This window comes from Anser cygnoides, chromosome 1, assembly GCF_040182565.1.
Source record: "Anser cygnoides isolate HZ-2024a breed goose chromosome 1, Taihu_goose_T2T_genome, whole genome shotgun sequence".
Lineage (NCBI taxonomy): Eukaryota > Metazoa > Chordata > Aves > Anseriformes > Anatidae > Anser > Anser cygnoides.
In genome coordinates this window covers 43,746,927-43,773,764 of record NC_089873.1, presented here as the reverse complement: position 1 = coordinate 43,773,764, position 26,838 = coordinate 43,746,927, and the positions used below count along the sequence as shown (strand labels likewise).

The following is a 26,838-nucleotide window of genomic DNA, read 5'->3' as shown; positions in this document are numbered from 1 at the left end:
TTTATAGGGAGTTTTGAAACGCCTTACAAAAATATGTAAAGCTAGTGTGAAGCATGTGCAGGAAACCAACTGGAAAGAAAAAGTCAGCTAAGACTTTCTTGCGCCAGCCTTAGAGACGCTATCATACCTAAAGCACGATTTTTCCTTCAGGCTGCCTACCATTTAGATTACATTCATTCGGCAGATCAGAACAGACTATTTGTTACCTTGTGGTGGGACAGCTGTAATACACGCTTATTACTCTCACTATTACTCTACAAAGCAGTGTAACAAATTAACTGTAAGCCTCATGGAAAAACAACTGTTTTGTTCACCTTATTCTTCACATCCAAGTGAAAATAAATTCAACCTTTCTCACTGTGTTAATTTGTATACAGTACCTTAAAAAATTGCTGAATTGCTTAATTTTCTCTACTCAGAAACTGTGATACATTAACTACCAGAAAAAATGCATGGCAAAGAGACATAAATAGGAAATTAACCCATTTCTAAAAGGGTGACTGAAGAAATCAGAAAGACATGTTAATTAAGCAGACTGTCCAGTACTTGTGCATTTGCACAAAACAACCAGTGCCTGCAACAAAAATTTGCATTCCTTCTGGTTATGGCTACTTACTGTTCCTTATTCACTTCCATTTCAAGTTTTCCTTATTCTCCATATTCTTTAATGTACAGTAGCATCAAGAATGCTTAAACAACAGGGCCATGCAGTACAGACACCACAGAAAATGTTTACTGTCTTAAAGGCAGAACAAACAAAAGCGTAAAGGGACAATGATGTGACAGCCATATTCATTTTAATTATCCAACATATGAAGAAGGCTAATTTTGCAATTAAAATGCACAACCGGACAATCAGTTGCACAGCTGACTTGAGTTGATTTAAATGCACATCAGCGCAGATCACGGAAAAACAAAATAGGTTCTCATTATCATTCTGCACCTTGGCTGTACTTTCCCATCTTTCTTTTTTTTTCCAGCATGAATACTCCCATGCTTTTATATGGAACTGGATGAACTGACAAAGGTTTAAAAAAATGTTCTTCCTTTTAGCTAGGTTAGTTTTTGGCTGATATTGCTCACCACACAGCCACATGCGTGCTAGGACTGGCCTAAACGAAGGGGTACAAACAAATAGCCAGAGATAATCTCCCTTTTTCAGGGTTGGTTTCCACTTCCTATTCATAATATCACACACCCACAGTGCAAAGCCATTTATTTCAGTATGTTTCATCAAAACAGGAATAGGATCATAAGTATTGTCTCCCCCACAATCCATTTGTCCATTTGTCCCTGATTCAGAATATCACTTTACATTTTAAATGACGAATGCAACACAGGTACACATTTAAGTGCTTCCATAAAATGGGCCATTTTTCTGGAACAGAGCTTTAGCAACAACTAGCTTACTCAAAGCTCATCTAGGTAGTTATTCCGTTGGTTTCACTTTATTTCAGATTCTAACCTTCAGCTGTGTTGATGAATGCCTCCCACCTCAGCTGGGACACAATTCCCCACCTTTAGAAGTGAATATTGCATTATGTTGCAAGTTGCATGAATTAAATATATTTTAATTTTTTAAATGAATGGGCAGGCATTCCCATATTATTAGGCACGCATACAGTGCTGAGTACAACAGCTTCAAGCTTGTTTGCACAATCTAGGAATTATCATATTAATATCAACTTGACTGTGGAGCCATGTTAATACCTGTACAACAACAGCTGTGCGCAGCTAGCCAGAAACAGAGTATTTGCCTCATTTCTTGCAGATGTACAGAAGCTTAGGAAAACTGCAAAATAAGCTAAAGCTATTTGAAAATCTGAAGCCTGTTTCTCAAAAAAATCCATTTGTTTATAAAGTAATATATTTTCTGAAGTGCCTGAAGTGCCTGAGTTTCCATGCTTATTTTTAGAATTGAAAGTCAGATAAGAAACAAGTAATTTTTGAAGTATTTCTAAATGTTTCAAAGCACTTGTAGGCATAATGCATCAATTACCATGAATACATATTACACTTGTGAAGGCCAAATACTTCTTGTATAATGATTCTATTGCTACATTTGATCCATTCATTTAAAAATAAAATCAACCCCCCAAAACATTAGAATTCCCTCAAGGCTCCCTTTCATGATTTTATCCAAATACAGAACATATTTACAAACTGTGCTGTGTGGAGGGGTGTCGTAACATACAAGGCCTCTGAAGATTTCAAAGCACATCCGATCAAAATCGCCAGAATAAATGTACAAAATACAGTTTAGTTAGCTATATATACATATCAATCAGCTTAGTTAAATGTTGGTGGACCGTGGCAATTATCAAAATAAAATTATCCAAAAAAGGAAATAACAACAGTCATCATGAACTGGCAAGCTAGTCACAAAACACCTGAAGTTTATGCATTCATTTTCTAATAAACATACCTGGCTCCTTTGCTATCAAATAGTAATTTGTAATGTACGTCTTATAACTTGTGTATAGCAAAATGTGGTTTTGTGGTCATATTTTGAAGATGTCATATAGCATGTTTGAAGATGTCAGGAAATGCACTGAATTATAATATGCTTTCAGACTGCAAATGAATTTCAGATTTTTATTTCCTTCCTACTGTAATATCATAACCGATACGTGATGAAGTACTAAGAGATAAATGGAGATTATAAAAAGTAATTACACGTCTCAGTGCTAACAGTTTACTGTTTAATCGTTTGGGGAAATCTTAATATATTGTATGCATAGTAATACTACCAAGATAGAAAAGACAGATAAAATTACTACTATGCAATTCACAATATATTTTTTTCTGTATCTGGGTTTAACATCTTAGAAACTCCTGTTCTCTCTCTACTTTCACTGGGCAGCTCTAAATCTTGTAAAGGATTATTCCTTACAAGCAGTAGATTCATGCAGCTTACTACTAGTGTTTCTGTTCTCAAATCATCCGAAAAAAATCATCTACTTTACACTAATGAGGGCTTTACTCTCTGAGCTACAAAAAAAGCAGTTGCCATGCAACAAGAATGAGATCAGCAACCTGTAACATCTTCACACACACAAACTGGAGGTGCTGCCACAGCTTGTCTCCTTTGGGCACTTGAGGCTGCTCTACTCTCACTTAACACACTAGCTCCTAAAGGTGTCCTCTCTTCTTCATTTGCCTATGCAGGGCACTCTAAACGTTGTTCATGGATGAACTCTGTCACTTAAGTTTGCTTTACAGTTCTTTTATTCTCAGTCATCTCAACCATACAAATAAATTTTTTAAAAGCAGAAAAACATGAATAATGCTTCATTCATATTAATGGATGCCCCTGGCTGCATGTGGAAAGGCAATCAGAAGTGATTAAGATTAATAAGCACAGAGAAACTGAAGTCAAATGGGAACAGAAAAGCTTAAGGTACTTTCTAATTATTTTAAATTAGAAAATGTCAGTATACGTAAGACAGAAAACTGAAATTGTACATGAGACAACACGTTTGATACTGAATTTTTAATCAACACAGAAGAGGTGCTCACCAGTGGGAGGAAAAAAGACAGAACACCCAGGTGGAAAAGAGAGAAAAGAGAATTCCCAGGAATTTAAAGACAAGAGGTGCTTTTTTTTTTTTTTTTTTACTAGAAGGACCTGGTGTGTTTACTGGCTAACATGCTCAGAGTACAGTCAATTCCATAAATAAAAACAAGAGATCCCACCCCCACCCTTTTTTTTAAAATTATTATTATTTTTATTCCAAGCCACAACATTCCTCCTCTCACTGAACCAGTATCATCTTTGCAACCTGGGATGTACATGTGGATTCAGGTCTCCCATGTCCCATGCTGAAAAGGAGCAGTTTCCCCTCTCTCTCCCTCCATGTCTGAATGCTAACATTACTTAAATACTGAGAAAGAGAGGCACTGAATGCTCTTCACAGGTTTAAGAGATTGGTTGGCTTGCCCAAAGCAATTTTACTTGGCTCATTAGAAAACTGAAGTTACATTAAATTACATTGGCTCTTTGAAGTTACATTAAATTAGAATAGAATAGAATAGAATAGAGTAGAGTAGAGTAGAGTAGAGTAGAGTAGAGTAGAGTAGAATAGAATAGAATAGAATCGGATAGTTCACTTGGAATGAATGACCGCGTTTCTCCTCTCCCTCTACATGAACACCTGTTACAAGTTCAGTTATCCACAACATTATGCTCTGAGGCCTCTGCAATTCAGGGCTACATAGCTGCAGAATTTTCCACAGAGTAATTCCAAGTTTTAAAGAACTGTTTTGTAGATTAGTTTCCACCAAAAGCAAAATATGATCTTAGTCTACAGGATACAAATGTCTTTAAAAGCAAGAACAGAATGTGCACTGAGGAACTATCTGATAACATAAAACAACAGTCTGAACTCTGAAAGAAATCTCTGCCAGCCATCTGAGCACCTAGATCTGAGCATCATCTTCCATCTGAGCCCTAGATGCTTTGGTTACGTAACTCCACAACTGCAACTCTGACAAAAAAATATAATAAAAAAAAATCCAAGAACTGAATCTTTTGCTGTAAATGAAACTGTTACCTTTTGTTTAATTTGCTTTTCCTGTTGCCTCTTTCTCTGAAAATTTCATCCTTTTTAATGGACCGAAACGCACATCTGCACAGTTTTGACCCAGGCAAAGCAGAGATGACTGAAGAACAAAATGTAGAACCCAATTGTCAAATGGGGGGCGATGGATGTCTACATTGACAAGGTAACTCACCTGAAGAACAGTTCTGTAGCAGAAACCTGCATAGATTACCTAACAGAGTTCAGCTGCAAAATCCGTCTTTCTGGATGCTCACAAGAACATTATGCACAACGTTGCCAAGACAACACAATGGAAACTGAAGACAGGGGACCAGACCATGCTGCTTGGAGGCCACATTAATAAACTCTTCTGCTTAAATGATTGTAGTAGGAAATAATTCATTGAAATATGTTACACTGTGTATATTTTTTATACTGATTTCAATGGTACAATTTTCTGTTTGTATAGTCCTAATAAAATAACAGTATGACCAGTAGTCCTGTGGAACTAGAACTGGCACAGGTTGCCCAGAGAAGCTGTGGATGCTCCATCCCTGGAGGTGTTCAAGACCAGGCTGGATGGGGCCTTGGCCAACCTGGTCAAGTCGGAGGTGTCCCTGCCCATGGCAGGTTGGTTGAAACTAGATGATCTTTAAGGTCCCTTCCAACCCAAGCCATTCAGTGTTTCCATGAAAACTGAAAACGTGCACAATCTTCTTGTAGTTCTGCCTCTTAGTGAGCTGACAGTCAGAACACTTAAGGCAATCGTATCACAACATGAAACAGCTGATTCTCCAACTTGAACCCCCTACGCTTGCATGCTCTGTAACTTAGATTCCCGTAGTATAAGAAGTACACAACCAAAAATAAATAAAAAAGCCCCCCAAAAAACATGTCTCTTGACTGGCATTTTATACACTTCAAATTTATCCCTGAATTTTTTCTTTGCATCCTATATTTATTATGAAGAAGTGGAAATCTTACTTGCTAACTTCTAAAAATGTCAAAAAAAGTGTAAAAGACTCATTTTATTTCTTTCTGCTACAAATACTGAATAGCTACCATGGAAGCAGCTAGGAATGTTTAACACAAGCTTTCAGAGCATCTGTGCTTCCGCAGCTCTTCACACCTTCATTGCTGGTTTTTTTTTTTTTATTTATTTTTTTATTCTTGATTTGAAAGCTAGATCCAAAACCAAGGTAACCCACATTTCTTTGTATACTGAGACCGCTCCAAAGAATTTGACACAGTGAGTACAACTTAAACATTGTTTAGGTTATTTCAAATAGATTTGGCAAAGTTCCTTGCGAAGCTCCTAGCAGGAATACTGAAATGCAGCATCATTCTCTATAAACATCATCACACACAGAGACTTAGAACAAGGTCTGAAAGACACTTTTTGTTTTCCTTCACAAAAACTCAAAATACCACAAAACACATGTAAATACGACATAAAAATCTATCTCTGAGCACAGAAAGCTGTTTTCTAACACCGAATTTGCAGTGGCTTCCTGAATAGCTTGGGATAGGCAAGATACTTATCTTTCTCAATTTAACATCTGCCAGACTGGAATAACTTTAGTTACTTCACCAGGGTGTTGAAAGAATTAATTTACTTGTGTTTGCACAATTATTTTGAAAATGAAAATTGCTATTTAAATACTAAGTGCCATTTTGTATAAATAAGCAAAAACAAAACATCTGCACAAATCCAAAACAAGATTATTCTCTCCCCATGTACAGATGAGTACAGGATCTGAAAGGGCTGTTCTTTCTTTCACTGCCACGTCTCCAAAGAAAACAACAACTGCTTAGCAGTCCTTATTTCCTAAAATCCTATGTGCCACTTATTGATCCTGTGACATGCATTGCACATCTTTTAAGATGTGCTTACTATATTTGCAACACAAATATTCAAATAAAAAAAACGTTATTGATGAAGACATTGACACAAATCAAAGCTGTAATCAATTGGGCTTTCCTGGTGTAAACACCTTGAAGGCCTCTAATGAAAGTTTCCTTTCATTTCCACTGTTTCAATTCACAATGATTTCATATACTCCATAAATCTTTTGAAGACAAAATTAAAGACTTTACCTAGATTTTCAAATAACTTTTATATTCCCCTTTCTCTTTTTTATAGTACCTTAGCATGTCAAACTTTTACTTCCTTTCACTCATTTCTGCCTCCAAATAGTGACTCAGTCACCTATACTCTGCAAAGCTGATCTCTTCCCTACTTAGCTCAGTCATAAGCAAGGTAATAGAAATTACTCCATCTTACAAGAAATACTGATAACACAGATACTAGGCTCCTCTCCTTCACTATCTTCTGCTTTAGCCTCATTTGAAAAAGTCAACAACTAAGACAGAATTGCATTAATAAGACTACAGTATTCAGGTAAAACTAAGGTGCCAATATTTCTCACAGTTTTGTGATGTTCTTGCTTTGGAAGAATACAGACAAATATCAAATCTGGGACTGTGTAATAATTTGCTAGATTATTAGAGGTAAAAAGCCTGAACCTTTAACTAAAAATTAAAAAAAAAAAAGTATTTGTCTTTATCTGGACAGGAAAGGAAAACAAGAAAACAAATTCAATAAACATCTGTGGCCTCTGTCCCAGATGGGATAAAGACAAAAGGGGAGGGAAGACTGTTATTCCTTGTATGCTCCATCCTACTGAGTAACAATTAGAATCTTAGCTCTACTAATTTATGCTACCTGATATATCACGTAAAAGAAGTTTTATTTTCAGAATTCATAGATCTCGGGAGGCCAGTGGCAAACAATTGTCAATGGAAGTAAAGAATAGTTAAATACCTTGTACACAGGATCTAGATAGATACCTCTCAGGCAAAACATAATTACAGAATACCAAAAATATAGCAGAAAAATTAGTAAAGAAATAAACAGAACAAATAGGAAATATCTGTAGCATAACTCTTAGCTTTAAGTTGTTAATAATGTTCTATTTAAACAGATCTTAATGCTTTTTGAGTTGTTGAATCATCTTTTTAGAAGCCTTTGGAAATTACAGAAACAATGGCAGCTATAACCCTTTTCCCGCATAGACAGAAGCTATTTACTCATAAATAAAAAAATAACAATAATGCAATTCTACCAGATAATGTCAATCTCATAACAATAGTACTGGAATTCAGCTTATTTGGATGGATACTCTGCAGCCAGTTTTGGCAGAAAAGAAATGCAACACCTGGCAGTCACAACAGACACAATCTCCATTTTTGTACCACTAAATTATGCAGTGATATACACCTGGGCAATAAACTCCCCCCCAGTCTTAATCTTCATCACCTTTTATTGGATGTTCTGTCACACTTTGTTGTCCTTCCTTAAACATTAGAAATTCACTTCACGCCCTGTTTAGTATGGCAAGGTCCTCTATGTCAACTGTAGCTTTCTTAAACATGACTATTCGTACTTAGCAGTGAGATGTTACAGTATATTACAGCATGCTGCCAAGGTTTCGATCTTTGTAACACTTGTACAGTAACTTTATTCTTGTCATAGCAGATTTTTTTTCACTTCTAATTTCCTAACAAGCAACTTAAAATTGCATTTAAACTCATGGATACTCATGACACTGACCAAACATCATCATCTAATAAGAAGGTACTAAAGTGAAGAATGATTTATGGTCTTGCCCCCACACCTCCAACAAAAAAATAAGCAGTCATCTTCAGGTAGAAACACAGAACTTTGAATTCAGGTTCATGAAGTACAGATGAAAACAAATGGCCAACTATGCTGAGATGAACCACTCATTTATGTAGCATTAGTATATGCCTGGTTTTATAATCTATTTTGTGACAGCAATGCATACTATTTATCTTATTTGATTCTTGTCATCAAAAAAAAAAAGTCTAAGCTGAACTAGTTCTCTAGGCTTCTATAGTCCACAAAAAGAGTAAGAGGCAACTTTAGAGAGTAATTTACTTTTGGAGCTTCAAGTAGCCCAGCAACAGACCCTGGCATTAAAACTACTCCAAAATACCCCCTAGGTTTCTTTGCAACACAATCCCCCAAAAGACCACCCCCATCAAAAAAAAAAAAAAGAAAAATTAAAATCAGACCATGTGTCTGAGCATATTGTCCAAACACTTCCTGAAATCTGGCAGGCTCCGTGCCATGACCACTTCCCTGCGTAGACTGTTCCAGTGCCTGACCACCCTTTTGGTGAAAAACCTTTTCCTGATGTCCAGCCTGACCCTCCCCTGTGGCAGCTTCAAGCCTCGGGTCTTTTTGCTGTTCACCAGAGAGAAGCTGCCTCTCCGCTCCCCCTTGTGAGGAAGGTGTAGACCACAATGAGGATTCTCCTCAGCCTCCTCTTCTCTATTTCAACTGCCTTTTCATCCTGGTTGGGCAGTCTGTAGCAGGCTCCCATGACATCTGCCTTGTAGGCCCTCCCCGATTCTTACCCATAAACACTCAACCCGATTGTCACCATCATTAAGCTCAAGACAGTCAAAACACTCCCTAACATACAGGGCTAGCCCACCACCTCTCTTTTTGTTCCTATCCCTTCTGAAGAGCCTATACCCACCCATTACAGCACTCCAGTTGTACAAGTCATCCCACCATGTTTCTGTGATGGCAGCTATATCCGTTTTCCTGCTGCACAATGGCTTCCAGATCCCCCTGTTTTTTTCCCATGCTGTGTGCACTGGTGTAGATGCACTTCAGTTGGTTTAGTGATCCCATCACCTTTCCGTGGGGAGAAGCCCTAATTGCTACATGACCTTTCTCAGGCACTTCCATGATTTCTAACCCATCAATATCTCTTGTGTCTTTGCTGTCACATGGCTCTCCATCCCCTACCTGGCAGCAGACTGAAGGGCTTTGCTAGCACACTGTCACACAGTCACTGACATACCACCCCCTGGCTTATCTCTAGTGAGCCTGTTTTTATCCCTTTCCTCCTTCAAATCTAGTTTAAAGATCTCTCAGCGAGCCCTGCTAACTGCTGTGCAAAACCCCTTTCCCCCTTTGAGACTGGTGAAGCCCACTGTTGCCAGCAGGCCTGGGGTCATGTAAAATGACCCGTGATCAAAAAAACAAACAAAGTTCTGCCAACAACACCAGGCTTGGAGCCAGAGATTGATCTGCTGTCATTTCCTGCTTCTCCCCTCATCATTCCCAGCAACTGGAGAGATAGAGGACAAAGCTACTTGTGGTCCTGATCCCTTAATGAGTTGTCCCAAAGCCCTGAAATCTCTCTTGATTGCCCTTGGACTTCTTGTTGGAACTTCCAGGTTACTCTGGAGTATGTATTTTCATACAAGGTACAGATAAAATATACAAAGCCTTAAAGCAAATGTGTAAGCAAGCAGCTTTTACATCAAAGAAGCACAGCGAAGATATTCAAAGATAATTAGAAGATAATGAGTGTGTCCCCAATTAGTATCTTGCACAAGAATGCATTTTCTTTGAAAGCACAAGCCATTGCTGACAATAACAGCTAATAGCTAAGTGGGAGTTACAGAACAGATAAAAGTTTATGATAGAAGAAAGCAAAATATTGTATAAGTAAAAAACACAAATTGTATTTTCTGAAAAGTTTTTTAAGACTCATGTTTACATTCAGAACACTCCTGTTAAGCACTGCTAAATTTACTTTGCATTGTATATCCTGTAACTAGGCATGCTAAACACAAACCTTCCGCTTTGATTTAAAAATTAAATTTATGAACTTATTAACTTTATAAACTGTTGAAAAACTCTGTTATGTGTCCTTGTTTTAAAAACAGGGCTAACAATACCCCAATATCTTAAAAGGCTTGCCAAAAAGTTTAGTCAGTGTGTTATCCCCTGGACCAAAACCAGAATTCCTCCTTTTGAATTCCCCGCTTTAATAGTCAGGCCTGGATCTGCAGGCTCTAGAGCAATCCTATGTTGTAGGAAGGACAGGGACCAGCTCTTTGGACAATTTATGGTTCAAATCCATCAAAAAGAATACAAGAGAAAAGTGCCATAAGCCTAACAAAGTGTAAGGATATGAAATTATCTTCTCATATCAAACAGTATAACAAGAGAGATAGCAATGGTTATAAAATGTCCTGCTGTGAACAATTTTTTAACAATCCACCTAAAACTTCACAGCTTGTCAATGCACCTATTATTGCAGCCATCTACCACTGCAACACATTTAATGGGGAAGAAGGATCGTAAAACCTCTCTAAGTAAACATGTCCTACGCTGTCGTTCTGAAAACCTACACTCCTAACATAAATTTCAGTTCGATCCAGACTTCAGACCCTATTCAAGAGTCCAGTAGACTGGATGTGAAGCACCCCCCTAATGCAGGGGACAGATCAAGGTCCCTAGTGGCCCTAGCACAACCTAAATTGTTCAGCACAGCATGTACCTTTTCATACTCCAAGCACTGAAGAAACCACATAGGCAAACCATTGCCCCAGAGCAGGAGTGTTCACATGGGTAATAATCTCAGTTACATTATTCAAGATTAAAAGATAATAAAAGTGTTTTTAACTCTAAAATGTATATACCAGTTTTTCCTGGCAAAGAAAATCTCTGCATCACACTAAATAAGCTTCCCCCCCCCCCCCCTTTTTTTTCCTGAAAAAACAGCGAGGAGGTTAATTTGCACTTTGTTACAGAAACTGGAAATAGAGAACTCTACTAATTCTTAATGCACCTGGAGACTGTAGACACTTAAATATGTAACAAATAAATAAATATATAAAAAATTTGAGATCTTTTATTTTTTCTCTCTTGGTGTCTTCGTTCGTTCTTCTCCCCTAAACAGATTTTACCTTGTTCATGACAATCCAAGCACTTGAGGTTTGGGTGACAGAGTCAGAAATGCAGAACATTAAAAGCAGCTCAGCTCCTTCTCCCAATGCAGGTGAAGGGGAGCTCCACAAAGACTCTTCATAAATTCAGCTCAAGACTCCAATAGGAATGGCCATACATAAACTTCAGTAGCACAGAGTAGGGGGTAGCAGAGAGCACTGCATACAGTACTTCAATTGTCCTAGATTCTGAGTCTCAATCACATCTCCTCTAGCAGCACATGTGAGACATGAATTATGTGAGAAAGCATTTCTTTCTAACAGCTTTGAATTTGCTACTTTAATTTCACATTCCCTTGTTCCTGTGTTATGTTTCTGTGTGAGACAGAAACTAGCAGTTACTAATTGACTTTATATCCATTATTTCTGAACAGATTTTACGCAGCCTTGTATTTCTTTCTAAAGCAAGCACATTAATATCTGGTATCAGATGAACATGCTTCAGTCTCCAGACTCTCTCGGTATAAAACGGCAGAACATTCACAACTGACCTAAGGCAAAGAAAGCCAATTACGCTATGGAACACAAGCTACAAATTTCTACTCGTATCTTAATCTAATCTGTAGTGTTATTGTCCCATTTCATGTGCAATGTCAGTTGTCAGTCATTTGGAAATCAGACCTATACAGTTCATAAGAATTAAGTCAATTAAAAGATGAAGTGTGATTCCAAACAGGGGAAGAGTCAATGAGTCGACGTTACAGAGTTACCTTGTGAAGATGAGAACAGAATCCACAAGCCAACCAGAATACACCCAGGTCATGGAATTTAGGTGTTCGCTGCTTTTCAAACACAACAGGCAGCAATGATTAGATGGCCTGCTTAGCAGCACTGTGAGTTATCATAAAAACAGGTCTGCTACAGATCCTGTAGCAATATGTGGTTGAACAGGGCTTTTATCCTGTAGTAATACAAATTAAAAATCTCTTTTGCTGTTTAGCGTAAGTCATGTTTAAGACACAGGTGATGTTTTGAAAGCAAACAAATTTCAAGAGTTGACTCCAAAAGCCAAAAAGGATTTTGAAGCAGGCACACTATAACCTTTGGAAACATCACACACAATTTTGTGCAGTTGTCAGTGATGCCGCCAACATTAGTTTTTAACAGGGACTTATTTAACTTATTTCAAAAGAACAAAAATCTGTTTATCATTCAATTTACTCCTGTAAATCAAGTACTCCCTTGTACACTGGAAGCTGGCATTGTCCACCACCTCTGTACCTTATCAGCAATAGTCTTTTTTTTTTTTTTTAAATCAGATTTAAAAATAAATCGCCTTAACCTATTTCAGTTTTTAATAGAATTTTTCAGGAATTAAATGTAACATGGTGGTACACTCTTTCAGGGATGCATTCCTAACCATTTGACTTAGAGTCTCTAGAGGAAATAGGAATACGTTTTACCCCAGGTGGGAGAAAGACATCCCACTTCACAGATTCTGCACCAAATAATGGAGAAGAAAGTATCACAGATCGAGAGTATCAAGTAAAAGTAAGTCTTAATCCAAACTGAAACAGAAAATTATCTTGACCTTGGATGGAAAAGTCCATCTAAATAACACCCAAAAGCAAGAATTTTCCTAGAAAGAAAATTTTAATAATCCATTGGATTTGATTTCTTAAGAACTGAAGCTTAACCTATAAAATAACGCTCACTGTAACTAGTTGGACATTAATATTGAAATCATTATAGGATAGCCAGTCTAATTTAAGCATCTTTCCCAATTCAATAATTCAAACCACAGTATCACACATAGCCAGGAAGTTAGAGCCATGACTAGACATTACAGTAAGATAATCCTTACCTAACATGGAAAGAAATGCACGTAGAAGACTGTCAGCACTACACTAAGAAGACTTATAGCACTACACTGGAATTCAGAGAACAGTCACTGGACTTGGCTTTTTTATCACAGGTGCAAAAGGCTTTGGATTTTGCATATAAGTGACTAAAGACAATCCACAAGAATACTAGATACTAAATGCTTCACTAGAGGAGAAGTTGCATACCAAGAGATTGCATAACCCAAAGATGAATGAATTATGAGATGACTAAATCTGTGCACAAATGGAGAAGCTCGTGAACTATGCACTGAGTAGGAATGATGAAATACCTCTTTACCTCTGGGGCAACTGCTATCAGCACAGGGACTCTAACTTGCCTGGAATTCTTTGGTCAGAAAATGCAACAACTTACAGAACAGGTTAGCAGATTTTCTAGTCAATTATTACTCTAATTACACACTGACTCATTTTAGTCACTGCCTAAAAAAATGCTGAGGAATAGCAATTAAATTTTCTAGCATATGTATCATTTTCTTGTCACTAAACATCATAGAAGAACAGGGCATTAGGGTCCCAAATGAGCTTGTTCCCCATTTCATGGAAGGGAAATGATTGATGACAACACTCAAAATAGATGGAAGAAAGTAATGATGAACTTGTAATGAATACATGAAATACATAAATACATAAATCCAGCTTATTGACAAACAAAACTTCCCAGAGCAATTATGAGAGTGGAGGTCTAATTAAGCTACATGATATTACATCTTCCTTTTCTCTTTGGAGAAGCATGATAAAAGATGTTCATGACTGAATACTGCCTACAATCTGACATGGCCCTTGTTTGATGCTGAGCAAATTATTCAGGTCCAAGATTGTATCTGGTCTAAAACCACATATTTTTCTTTTTTAGAATATTTGGCATACAATGCTGAAACATGATTTGTAGAAGTACTAAACACTCACAGATGCATCAAGTCAGTGTGAGAGGCATTTTAACCACAAAATACTAATAATGTGTTTTAACCATATCGTGCTAAAAACTCGGAAATAGTGGTAGTTCAATGGCTCGGTCTGGGTATGCAAAATTAATAGAAGACTTTGACCTTAATCTCTCTGTGCCTCAGCTTCTCATCTGCAAAACACGGATAATACCACTCTCTCATCTCACAAGGGATTTGTGAGGATGAACTCAGTCATGATTTTGAAGCATGAGGTAGCACAGTGATAAACACTTTTAAACAGCATGAAATAGCAACATATAACCATAAGCAGTAACTAAATTTTAGGGAGATAGATATTGACTAGCTGCTGATTAAATGCACACTGAAGATCCTGTGAACTCAGAGAAGTGAGAGGTCACGTGGGAAAACAGTATGGGATCGTGTAATCCAAGTCTGTATTACAGGGTATGAACACAGTGGAGTAAAATGAAGGTTCAGTAAGCAATCTTAACTCACTAAGAATTCTTAACCTTAGAGTCTTCTTTTTAATGAGCAATTAAAGAGTCATCTTTTTAATAGCTTGCCTTTCCTCCAAACTATCAATATAAATTCACAAGCAAATACACATACACCTAGACTATATTTGAATTCTGCTATACAGAGGTGGCCAAAGCCCCAGACATTGCTATTCTTAGCTCATCCAGTCTGCTTCTGTAAGAAACTGCTTCCAGTGTATCCTTAGTTCACCTTTTCAGAGAGTACTGCTTTCCCAGGGCTGCCTCAGGGTCCTGCTGACGGATTGCTCTAATTGCAGTTGGTGAAGTAAAGAGGGCAGCTACTTCATGCTCTGCTAGCACGCGGAAATAGGCACCAGCAGCTGGCATTCCCACAGGCTTCCCCTATGGAGAGAATAATTTAAAATGTCACAGGATAAAAATACTTCATAATTCCTTGACAGTTCAAGGCTTTAACATGTAGTAGTAGCGGTAGCACAGCAACTGAAGTAATTTCAAGTAAGACTTTAAAGAAGGATTTGTTAAAAATAATAATAAAGCAAGCATACTCACTTGCAGAAATAAATTTCACAAGCTTTGAGCACAATCTCTTGAATGACCAAAGGACATACTAGCTGCTACTGAGAAAAATAGGACAAACGGACAAGCAAAGGGAAAGACAGCCTCAAACAGCTGTTATCACACTGCCAGCAGAGGGAGTCATGCCTACATCTGTCCTTACTGTGAAACAGGCTGTAAAACCTTCGGAGTCCCACTGAACTAGGAGTCTCTGGATACAGTGGCACGTCAGCCATATACCCTTTTTGTCACTTAGGATTTGTCTCGTGTTTCTGGAAAAATTCCCACTCAGCTGCTTACAACTGGTTTATTGGCATCTTTGTGCTGCTACTGCATGTGAAAACTGAAGAGAAGCCAAAGACCCCTCTAACTGTGCTAGTGTGGTATCTGTTGGATTTGTTTGTTTGTTTTTAGGAAACTAAACATTGTCTTGAGCTACAGGGCACAGGCATGAAAATTGTAAACAGAAGTAATTGGACATGACAAATTGTCCACTGGTAAATAATAATAATAACAAAAAATAATCAAAAATATTTTTCTGTGGTGCTGCAAATATGAAAAGCAGTCAGCACAGGATCACCTAACAACAATCCTTCTGTATGTGTTACTGGAACGAACGAATTGCTCCATACGTATATCAAAATGATGAAAAGATGTTGTTAAAGCAGAATGATCTTTAGCTCTACAGGTATTGATACATAACCTTTTCGCTAGAAAGGCCAAGCTTGGAAGATGAACTTTGACAAAGCATACAAACAAGACAGGAGAGACAAATGCTTTTCATAATGCAAAACACAACTTTGTCAATGCGTTATGCAGGAAACCATGAATAAAGAGAAAGTTTCACCACTGAAAATGTCACCAATTTTACAGCAGCTTACCAGCCACAAAACAAATTTATACCTCTACCAGCCTTGTGTAAATGCAAATTTGGAGTGTGTCCTTCCTAACAAGTGTCACCCACGTTCATGTATTTTATTACTTTCAAGAGCTGCAGGCACAACTTTGAATTCTTCACCAGCCACAGGCAGTATGGTCTGGACATCTGCCAGTAATGTTCAAGAAACTTTTCTTTCTTTTGCTTTTTTCCTCTGAAGCAGCACGTTTGCAATAAGACAAACATAACACAACAGATAGATTAATAGGTCCAGTGAAAAAAAGTAACATACAAAACTCTAATTAATACTTTTCAATTTGCCAAAATGCAAATGGAACACAGGCATTTGAATACCTTGAAGAGCTTACTAAATCCCAAATTTTTATTGCAGTAAGAAGGCATTAACAGTAAATGCCTTTGCAGAAACACACACAAATCAGGTTTGTTGCCCCATCCCAACACAGCAAACTGCCTGCTGGCTGTGACGCAGGCTCCCAGGTATTCCTTTTCCCTCTTCCTGCCTTCCCCACTGCAAATCCTCCCATGCTCGCTGGGCACCAGCTGCAAGACCAACAATAGCCAGCTGGCAATTTCAAGAGCGCAGGATGCCGGACCGAGGCTGGCCACCTACTGCTGGCTTTGCAGCCCTATGGTGAGCTACTGCTGGTGAGAGCAGCGCCGCAGTGGAGGATGGCCGCAAAAGGAAAAAAAAGCAGGGCAAATCAGAAGGCACAACTGAAGTCTTTTTTTTTTTTTTTTTTGAAGGATAGAGGAGGTGATGAGAAGCAAATGAAGAGAGAATAAACAAAAGAAAGATTTCCCAGCCAAAGAAGTAGGGAGGAATACCACTAATGCCCAAAACTTTCTTTTTACTAATAGCCTGTCCTAGATTCCCAAAGAGGCATGCAGGAGATTTCTGTACTGAAAATTTTTTTTTTGTTTGTTTGTTTCATATAACACACAGCTCCAAAAGAAAAACCTTTCATCAGATTTTCTGTCCTTAAGACTTCTCCTCACACACATCTTCATCGTAACTTTCATGTATTCATCCAAGCGTTCATCAGTATTCGTTGATGAACCTCTTTATTCAAGTTCATGTTATCTCCATATAATATTCACTATACCTGCAGATCTGCAATAATCTCTGAAGGAGTTAAACATTGCATCGCTAAAACAAATGGACTTTGAGCAAAAAAATCCAAATTTCCATAAAATTCTCATTAACTAATTATATAATTGAACTAGTACCATTTGTAGTCATCTTGGACAGAAGAGAACAAACAAACAAAAACCTAACTGTGAGGCAATCTGAAATTGGTTACTCTGCCTATAATAATGTAGCCTGCAATTTTTAAGCAAATGAAAATTTCCAGAGCCCCTAAAAATGCTGTGGCTGGCCCTGAGTACACCCATCTCCCTCCTCTGGGCTTGGCTGCAAGTGCTCAAGGCCAGGTTTGCTATGGTGTGGCTGTGTAACCTGTGGCGAGAGAGCTCCGAAGAGCTGTGAGGAGCCTCCTTCGGCTCAGAGGCGATGTACGCTCAAGGCCCCTGCCCTTGGTGCCTGGCCAAGTCATGCTGCAGCACTGCCTGGGCCTTGTACCTCCAGTGAGCTCCAGCTGGCCCAAACCCTGACCTCACCTTCAGTTTGGAGAAGTGCAATTCTCAGATCTAGGAGAAAAACAAGTAAAACAACAAGAACTGTGGAAGTAAAGGAATAGAAAATTCCCCTGACAGTCAATTGGAAATAGTTCCCAATAAGGCAACATTTAAAATTTTCATTTAGGGAAAAAAAAAATCTGGCCTAGCTGCAAAATATTCTTACTGATTCTGCAGAAAATGCTCTCCAGTGCCTTGGCAGATGTTCACAGTTTAGCAAATGCATAAACAAAAACTGACATAGGCAAAACAAATCTGAGACAGAGCAAATTAATTTCAGATAACAAAAAAACTACAAATAAAATTACCAAACTGTGTTATCATTTATCATACAAAAAATTGTAGAGTACTGCAAGATGCCATGAGAGGCTTATTATCACATGCAGTTTTGATTCTTAAAAAGTCACTGCTATAAAAAGTACAGCACAAGGTAATTGAATTCAAAACATGCTGAAAGGTTGCTGAGTCAAGTGGGGAACGTTAGCAAATGAGATGACTCCACTGCATTTCTGCAGGGATCAGCTCAAGACCTGATGCAATATTTGCATCAATACTGCAGATGAAAACTTATTAAAAAAGATCACTGTCAATAGCATCCATGGTTGGCAGGAACTGAGATGTTCAAGGTGATCAAAAGGCAGTCAGGAAAAGAGTGATCTGCATCACCCAATTTTAAAAAAGAGACGTAGGAACAGACACTTGAATCAGATAGGGGGATTCAGGTAGAAAAGACTTTCTTTTAATAACCTACCAAGAGACTCAGAATGACAGACAGATAGGAACGTCTTTCTTTCTGGAAGTACCTAGACTGATCCTGTAATTTATCAAATGTCTACTAACTGAGCAGACATCCTCAGGCAGAATGTGTTGATGGATAATGCATGATTATGAAAGAAAATTCACAGGCAGCAAGGATGATCAAGGAGATAGAAAAGTTCTCCTGTGGAGAAAGTCAGAAGCAATTGGGATGGATTACTTGAGAAAAAAGACATGTTAGAAAAGCTATAATAAAATAACCAAATACACATCAGTAACAGCTCAGCAATTCCCTTTCTGCCTGACTCCTAACAACATGGGGCTATTCAATCAACGATAAACTTCAACTCATGATGAGGAAATTCTCTCTGCATAGAGAACGTTATACATGGAGCTCAATGCCACTAAAATCTGCTGACACCAAAGAGGTATCAGGATTCAAAAGAAAATATTCTGAGGTGTTCCTCCTGCTGCTGCCAGCCCTGCTGCCAACCCCTCACTACAGACTTGAGATGACACATCCTACTGAATTCATTCTGCAAATATGACCAATATGGGCAATGGCAGAACTGGCAAATTCCAGGGACAGTGCTTTCTTTGGAAGCTGATAATGGCTTACAAGAACTGTAGCAAGGCTGGATGCCCCTAAGTAGCTAAGAAATATGGCAAAGTAGAGTAATTGTAAACCTGTACCCTTCTGTTGCTGCTGCTGCTGTGTAGGCTGTAGGCTTGTTGCAAGAGCAGTGACTGGAAGGACCCCTGCGAGAGCTGGGGGGAAGGCTCCCCAAGCACAGAAATGTCTCGCTACAGCTCTGTGTGGGACTACAGCTGCTTCTCTGTCCTAGATCACTCAAATGAAGTCCTCAAGGCACAGATCCTTGGCAGGCATAGGCATTGCCCTCTTCCTTACCCTAGCTCTAATTCCACGTCCTGAGCATTGCAGTAATGACAATGCTGCCTTCTTCCTGGCATTTCAGATCACAAGAAGAAACTAGACTTTCTCTTTCAGCTGCCCTTTTGCTTGGGATCCAATCCTCACAAACAACCCAGACTGGGCTGTGAGACTTCAAGTAGCTTATTTATATCTGAAGTCTGTCATTCGTTAGAGAAAAACAATCCAGGACAGATAAAAACATACTTGTTGTATTCAAAGGAATTCATTACTGTTCTCACATTCCTGACAATGGTTTGGTAGCAAGTAAAAACTGAAAGCATGTAGTTTCCATAGCAATTATTAAAATGACAAGTTGTCAAATGACAAGACGTCATTTAAAAATAAACAAATCACTCTGAGAAGTGTGGCTAAGAAGTCAGTCCAGTCTATATTTACCTGTGGGCAAATGTGATGAGGTCTTCTTTCCTCGTACCTGAAGAACATTGCTGATACTCTCTAACCATAACTTGGCATTAGGCTATCTTCAGGAAAAACTTTTACTACAAATTTATGAATATTCACTGTTGAGGGAGTCTTCTGACCAGAGGAAAAATTATATGCTATTCCCTTTCATAAACATCATTTTTCTCCCTATGTGTACGGAATTCTTTTCTTCCCATTTTTAGTCCTCAAAAAGAAGTCACTGATGTCATGAACATTGTCTGAAAGCTCCATTGCTGGCATCTTAGAGACAGAAAGATGGGAAATGTACTATTACTGTTTAATAATGATCTCACTGAGAGCAAAATCACAAACCAGGCACATAGGTCAACCAGATACTAACTCTGCTTCTTTTATAATATTTCTTGTTGAAGAAATATGATTTTTACATGTTTTCCAAAACCAACACATTTTAAATTCAGAGGTACTTTTATAATTACAGTAACCATCCTGATCCTCACACATTCACACAGAGATAAAGCTCCTCTGTAAGACAATCATGTAAGAGTCTACTGAAGGAACACATTCTTTCCTCATCATTTCTTCTTGTGTTACTCCATACCTTCTAGAATGAAAACATCTTCATTGCAGTATTCATTTTATTGATTCTCTTCTGACAAATGCATGCAACAACTTTAATGTTCTCAGTGCTCAAGAATAGATACTATAAAACTATCCAAGTCTTTTTCTGAGGTCTGGGAAAATGTCATTTACCCACACCACTTTCCTCTTCTACTTAACTAGAGCGGTGGTGATGAGTTAATCCCTCTGGAATAAAGAATCCAATTAACATCTATTATGTGCTTAAACATTAATTAGAGTATAATAATTTAATACTCAAGCTAATATGATATTTGATTCTATGAATGTGTACTTCTGCTACCAGCTGAAGTTTTTGCTCTGTGTTATTCAGAATATCAGAAAAGTCAATCGTGGTGGTCCCCAGCCTTAAAATTCCACCAGTCCACTGGGAAACCATTGTGTGTTGTTTTTTTCCATACTAGAAAATGGAACTATTTTATAAAAGAATTAAACTTGAAAAGGAGTAACAACTATTTCTTTTTTCTTTATTTTCTTTGTTTTTTCTAATGAAAGACATTTATTACTGGAATTCTCTGTTTAATTATTTGTAGAGATCCTTAAGCCACTGAAGCCCCCAAAATTGTATACCAGAACTACACTGAGCACCTGGAAATGAAATAAAGATGAAGATGGGTTTGGAAGGTAGGCAACATTAGGTAAATTGTCCAAATCGCAAAATCGACATAGAAAAGTGCTTAATTTCTTTCTTTTCCAAACTTCAGCTGAGCTCACACATTTAGTGTCAATACACTCCAAATAGGTATGTTATGTGTTCACTGCCTCCAAAATTTCTTAAACAGCAAAGGAGCCTGAGTCACTGTCCCTGGGGGTGTTCAAGGAAAGGTTGGACGTGGTGCTTAGGGACATGATTTAGTGGGTATTATTGGTGGTAGGGGGATAGTTGGACCAGATGATCTTGAAGGTCTTTTCCAACCCTAATGATTCTATGACTCTATGACTCTATTATTCAGAAACTAGATTTCTAGAAAGAAAATTTTTAAAAAAAAAAACCACATTTTGACTAGTGGATGGAACAGATGAACAAATCAACTGAAAACTCTGGATAATTAAATACGCTTAGAAATGTAAAGAACACAAACACAAGGGCGAGAAAAAAGATTAGTATCTATATAGGTATATTTACGTGGCATTTAGGTTTACCTTGATGGACACACACCAGCATAGGAGAATGCACATGCCCAACACACACTGACATTGCAAGCACCAGCTCCTAGCAGCATATGCTGAGATTTCTCAAATTCATACACATATAAGTAAGAATTCAGTCTACAAAATCTTTAGTCAAAACAGTCAATGGTTTACTCCTTCATGTACTCCAAAACCAGAAGTGATCTGAACTGGAAGACTATTGCACATCACAAAGTTAGCAATCCACTTAACAGTTGACCTGAGGAGATGCAGACCTGTGCTGTGCTGCACATAAAATTTGGCCCTAAAGTCTGGGCTGTGTTGCACATATCTCTTGGCTGCAGGACAAACTTTGCCAGCTAATCCTAACGGAGGAGCCTGTCTGTAGACAGCTCCCTCTTGGCAGTGGCTACCAGAGTTGCCTTGTATTTATTTTAGAGCAAAGCAGCATGTTCTCATGTGAACATATTTTTGTTTAGCAGCAGCAAAAATGAAGAGTTTTTTTTAATTTATTTTACAATGCTGCACAATTTGAGCAGCATCAGAAGGGACGTATGATTATCTGTCCCCTTTCCTCCTAGTGTTAGCTTCAGTAAATGGTATTTTAATCAATACCATACGCCCTTCTTACAGGGAGCAATATTAAATGCTAGCACCAGTGCTACTAGCATTCCCTACAATTTGTTCGTTTGTCTATCTCCTAAATTTGCCCAGAAGATCTACCCCATATGAGTAAATCCAAGCAAAGGAAGAATACAGATATCTAGCTTGTGTGGAGACCACATACCAGAAATGTAACCTCATTTATTAACCTTATTAGTCTTTTCCTACAAAAAAAAAAAGTCATCAACTGGAAGTTCAGCAAATAACAGAAGTATTTCCTAGAGTGTATTTCAGCTTCTTGAATTTTGAACTTACCTAACATTAACTCTGATCACCTATACAAATCATTTAGGTTGCTGGGAAAGTAGGTTCAAGATTGAGGGATGGCTTCTTAGTAATTAAATATAGCCTGCAGTGATGGTTGCACATACTCCTAAGCCTTCATTTCCAGAAAACAGGACAAGGTCAAAATAAGTAACAGATTTTTGCTTAAAGATACTGAATTTCCAAAGATCTTTTTTTCCAAAGACCTTGCAGAGCTATTACATAGCATACAGGTGTAACAGCAAAGATCATTACCACCTAAAAGGAGAAGGACAAATGGAATCTTGTGGGACATTATGTGCAAAACACAGACTGTTTTTCTTCATCTCTCCACCTCAGAAAAACACAGGTGAAAACTGGATACTGAATATATCTGTATGCAAAATTTTAACTTTAGTTAATTTTTCAGAGCCAAAGCTTGCTCACAGTCATCTCTTCTGTCACCCCACAATGCTAAAAGGAGTGTCCAGACTGTTTGTCATCTTCACAGGAAAATAATGCATTCACTTCAAGCTTTCATGCTGAATGCTGACACATTAAGCAAGTCAGTAAATTTCATCTTTCCCGAAGGGAAACTGGGTTTGAAATTAAGAATAACCATTTGTTTAAGTTTCCTCCAGTTGCTGCAGACATTGGCTGGGAATATTAAAATATGTGACATTCTCTATGACTTAGCTGTTTAGGAAAACAAAACAAAACTTATACTTATTGTTATCACTTTGTGTACTTGAATATTTAATACAAAATACTTATTTTGCACGCCTGCTTTCCTGAGAGATTATTGAAAAATCAATTCAAGGCCTAGACGCTAAAAAACAAAGTTATTTGCCTCAGACCTTACTGATCACAACATGTGGAAGAAAAACACCCTAACAAAAGATCACTTTCTGTTTCATATAAGAGCTTAACACTTTACCTGGAGTCTTTCAGTGAAGAGAAGAAATCAGTAAAACCATGAAGACGAGACCAAATTCCATACCTCATTTTTAAGACCTCAAAGTTTTCTATGCGTTTAAACATTGCATTTTGCTTATTTTTTCACATTTTTCCATTACAAAAATGATAAGCAAAAGCACAAAGCAACATATACAGGTGTCAGATGGGCACAATCTGCTGTTCTTTGAGAGATTACCAATCTTCTTCTTACTACACACACTGTCAAATATAAATTTAGTATCATGTGAAATAGTAACACAAAACATGAATGTGAGCACATATGGTGTCACAGACATGATTCACATAGCAGATAGTGAGGTGAATTAGAGCAGATTAGTAGATTATTAGGTTATTTTAGACTAGATTTAGCCTTGCTCACTGGACCAAAAATGCAGTTCAAAACATTCTGATGGAGAGCTATCCTACAGATCTTTGCTCCGTTGGATGAAAGTTCTAGGAAGTGTCAAGCTGTCCCTTTCATCTGTCTCTTGCAGATGACAGTAGCATGTCACCAGCATGTCACACATCACCAGTAGGCACTGCCAGAAAGTTTCTGTATCCCCTATTTTCACTAACTCTGGTCACAGAACCAAAGCATATGCCACTGCTTTCTTGCCAAAAAGGGGCAGAATCATTCATGGTTTCCTCAATGCCAGTGAGCACCAGGAGAAGATGCTGAATACCCTTGTGCCCCAAGCCATAAGGTACACCCGGACAATGACACAGCACATGTCTAATTTAATTGTGCTTTTACTGAATGCGTAGTGGAACTACAATCTATATTTGTTCATCTGAAAGACACTGGGCTATGTGGGACAGACACTCTGCAAATGTTTCGTATACCTTCCAAATTCAAGGTATCAACTGTGTGCCTGAACCATCTCTGAGGACACCACTAGTCCACCACCAGTCCTTCAGACTGAAATTCTGAAGACAGCTTCTGGAATACCTGTATGCTCATTTCTCTGCTCTTTGTCATACATGGGGCATCCAGCAATGCATTTGTGTCAGGACTCTGTTCTGCTAAGGAGTTCTCTACCCACTGAGCACTCAGGTGTGTATGCAGTCAAATGGGGGTATTACCACTGGACATCTAAATATTTATTCTCCCAAAAGCTATGCAAAGATTAAGAAGGAACTGATTCCCAGTACTTCTTGCTGTCCTCAGTTTTCCCATCCTCCACATTGGTGTTCCACATACACCCTTGCTGTATTCAATCCATTTGTTTTGGGTAAACCTGGCAAATCCAGCTATGCCATACCCCAGCTCTCAATGCCCTTCCCTTTATGAACTTTCCTAGTGTGACTTGGGGCGGAGAAATAAATAATACACTCTCAAAAAACACTACCTTACCCATTCCATTTCAAAGAAATGAAATCATCCTGAATGGCATCTGTTGTACAACCAGCTAACCGCAAGATAGGAACAGGATCTGAAACATGGCCACAAGGACCAGTACCACTACAACTACTAGGTAGGTCCCTTGTATACTACATTTGTGGAGAGGAAGAGACAGTGCAGTGGAATTTTGTGCAGAAACCTGCAGGAGCTGTGCTATCAAGGCATGCCACGTCCATGGCTTATGGAGTTGCCAGGACCGTGCCTGGCACACAGGCAGAGGAGGGTAGGGGCTGGTGGTCTCTGATGGAGCTTCTTGCCCCACAGATCTTGCTTCACAGCCCACTGCCCCTGGGGAGTCATCTCAAGACATTATAGCTCTCACAAGCAGACTTGCATTGCCTTTCCACAGCTCTGGGACCAGTGCCCTGACTGGACCAGAAAGCTCCTAAACACAATTCCTCACTGAATACACATGTAAGGAAAGGAATACATGCATTTACTCAGGCAGGCATCTGTATTTAAATTGTGTGCAAGTCTCTGCATGCATCCTATTACATTAATTCCTTATTACATTCCTATTATATTTATCTTTTGTCCTCCCTTTGTACAACTAACCACTGTACTTTCAGGAACACATCAACGGAGAGCAGGACATGCCTTTACTATACTCTTTCACACAGCTATGGAGGCACAGTCTCCTCTCTTACAAAAATAACAGTAGTGACAACTAGGCCAGAAAATGCTAGTTTACAGCCCAGACTCTCTGCTGTAGTTCCAGCTCAGGCACCATCTTCTGCCTTGATGCTAATCCAAGAATCAGCTTTGGAATCTGTCATACTCAGCTTTTACTCTTCACTGCAGTCGTCAGACAGGAGGGCAAACAACTCTGTGTGCTACTTAGGCTGCCCATAAAGTCATTTGAAGTGGCTCACAAACTAGATTTGTACTATGAGCCAGTAATGGAAGTTTGATGAACTCAATTAAAATATTTTTACTTTGAAACAACCTGAGAAGAAAAATTTGAAAGAAAAAGCAATGCCTTAATTCCACATTGCATTTATTGCAGAAATGTCAGAATTGATAGTATGCATTTACCTCATACAAAACTGTAGGATTCCCATGAAGGAGAGGCCCATAGCAAATGTAGGAATGGCCGACTACCCAGCCTAAATCAGAAGCTGCCCACCACACCTAAAATGAAATAAAAAAATAAGAATATTGTTGTGTGGTTTTTTTTAAGACAAGTTCCAAAAAAATTACATGACATTTATACAGAATTACCTCACCAGGTTTGAGTCCATATACAGCTGAGATTGTCCAGTTCAGCATTACTGCATAGCCACCTGTTGGTCTGATAAAATCCTAAATAAGAAAATTTGAATGTTTAAGATCATTTAAAGGATGCAATAATATGTCTATCTTCAATGAAATTTTGAATTTTTAACAGTAAGAGACTTACAGTTATCCAATTCCAATACTTCTCACTTAATAAAAGGATCCTTTCTTACACGTATGTGCTTCTGCTAATGTTCCAACTGAAGAAGTAATTTTGGGAAGGAAAAAAAAAGAAAAACCCAAGCCCTATGACAACAGTTTTCTGAAGACAACTAACAAAGACTGAAGTTGTCTCATTCAAATCAGATACAAATATTTAGTCAACATATGCTGCCACAAATATAAGAGACCAAACCTTTACCTCATTTTATCCATCTAAAAGTTAGTCATATTTTACACTTATTGTCTAGTCTCCTGGAATCCCGGTATCAATAGAGAAAAAGGGGCAACTGTGGAATAGCCAACACCTAAAATAACTGGGGTGAATTACTCTCTCTTTCTGCATGCATTATTTCAGACCTTGTCCAAGAACCTGGGACCATTGAGACACATTAGCTCATTAAAATGGAGATTGCCACAACAGAGAATGGTTAACTAATGCTTTGTGAATTTTATAAAGCTGTTTGCCTTTGTTAGTCTCAGTCTCTAACTTAGTCTCCACTCTGAGATTAACATAAGTTTTGTTATGAAGTTATCACAATTTAACAATTTTACTTGCATGATC

At 38.2% G+C, this 26,838-nt stretch overlaps 1 protein-coding gene across 1 annotated transcript in view; it reads right to left on the bottom strand.

Annotated features, from left to right (window-relative positions):
* LOC106045294 (acyl-CoA synthetase short chain family member 3) overlaps window positions 1-26,838 on the bottom strand; it is a 73,417-nt gene that overhangs the window by 22,439 nt on the left and 24,140 nt on the right. Inside the window, 3 exon segments of the mRNA XM_066996115.1 lie at window positions 14,854-15,005; window positions 25,875-25,970; window positions 26,061-26,141. Coding sequence (XP_066852216.1) covers window positions 14,854-15,005; window positions 25,875-25,970; window positions 26,061-26,141 — 329 coding nt within the window.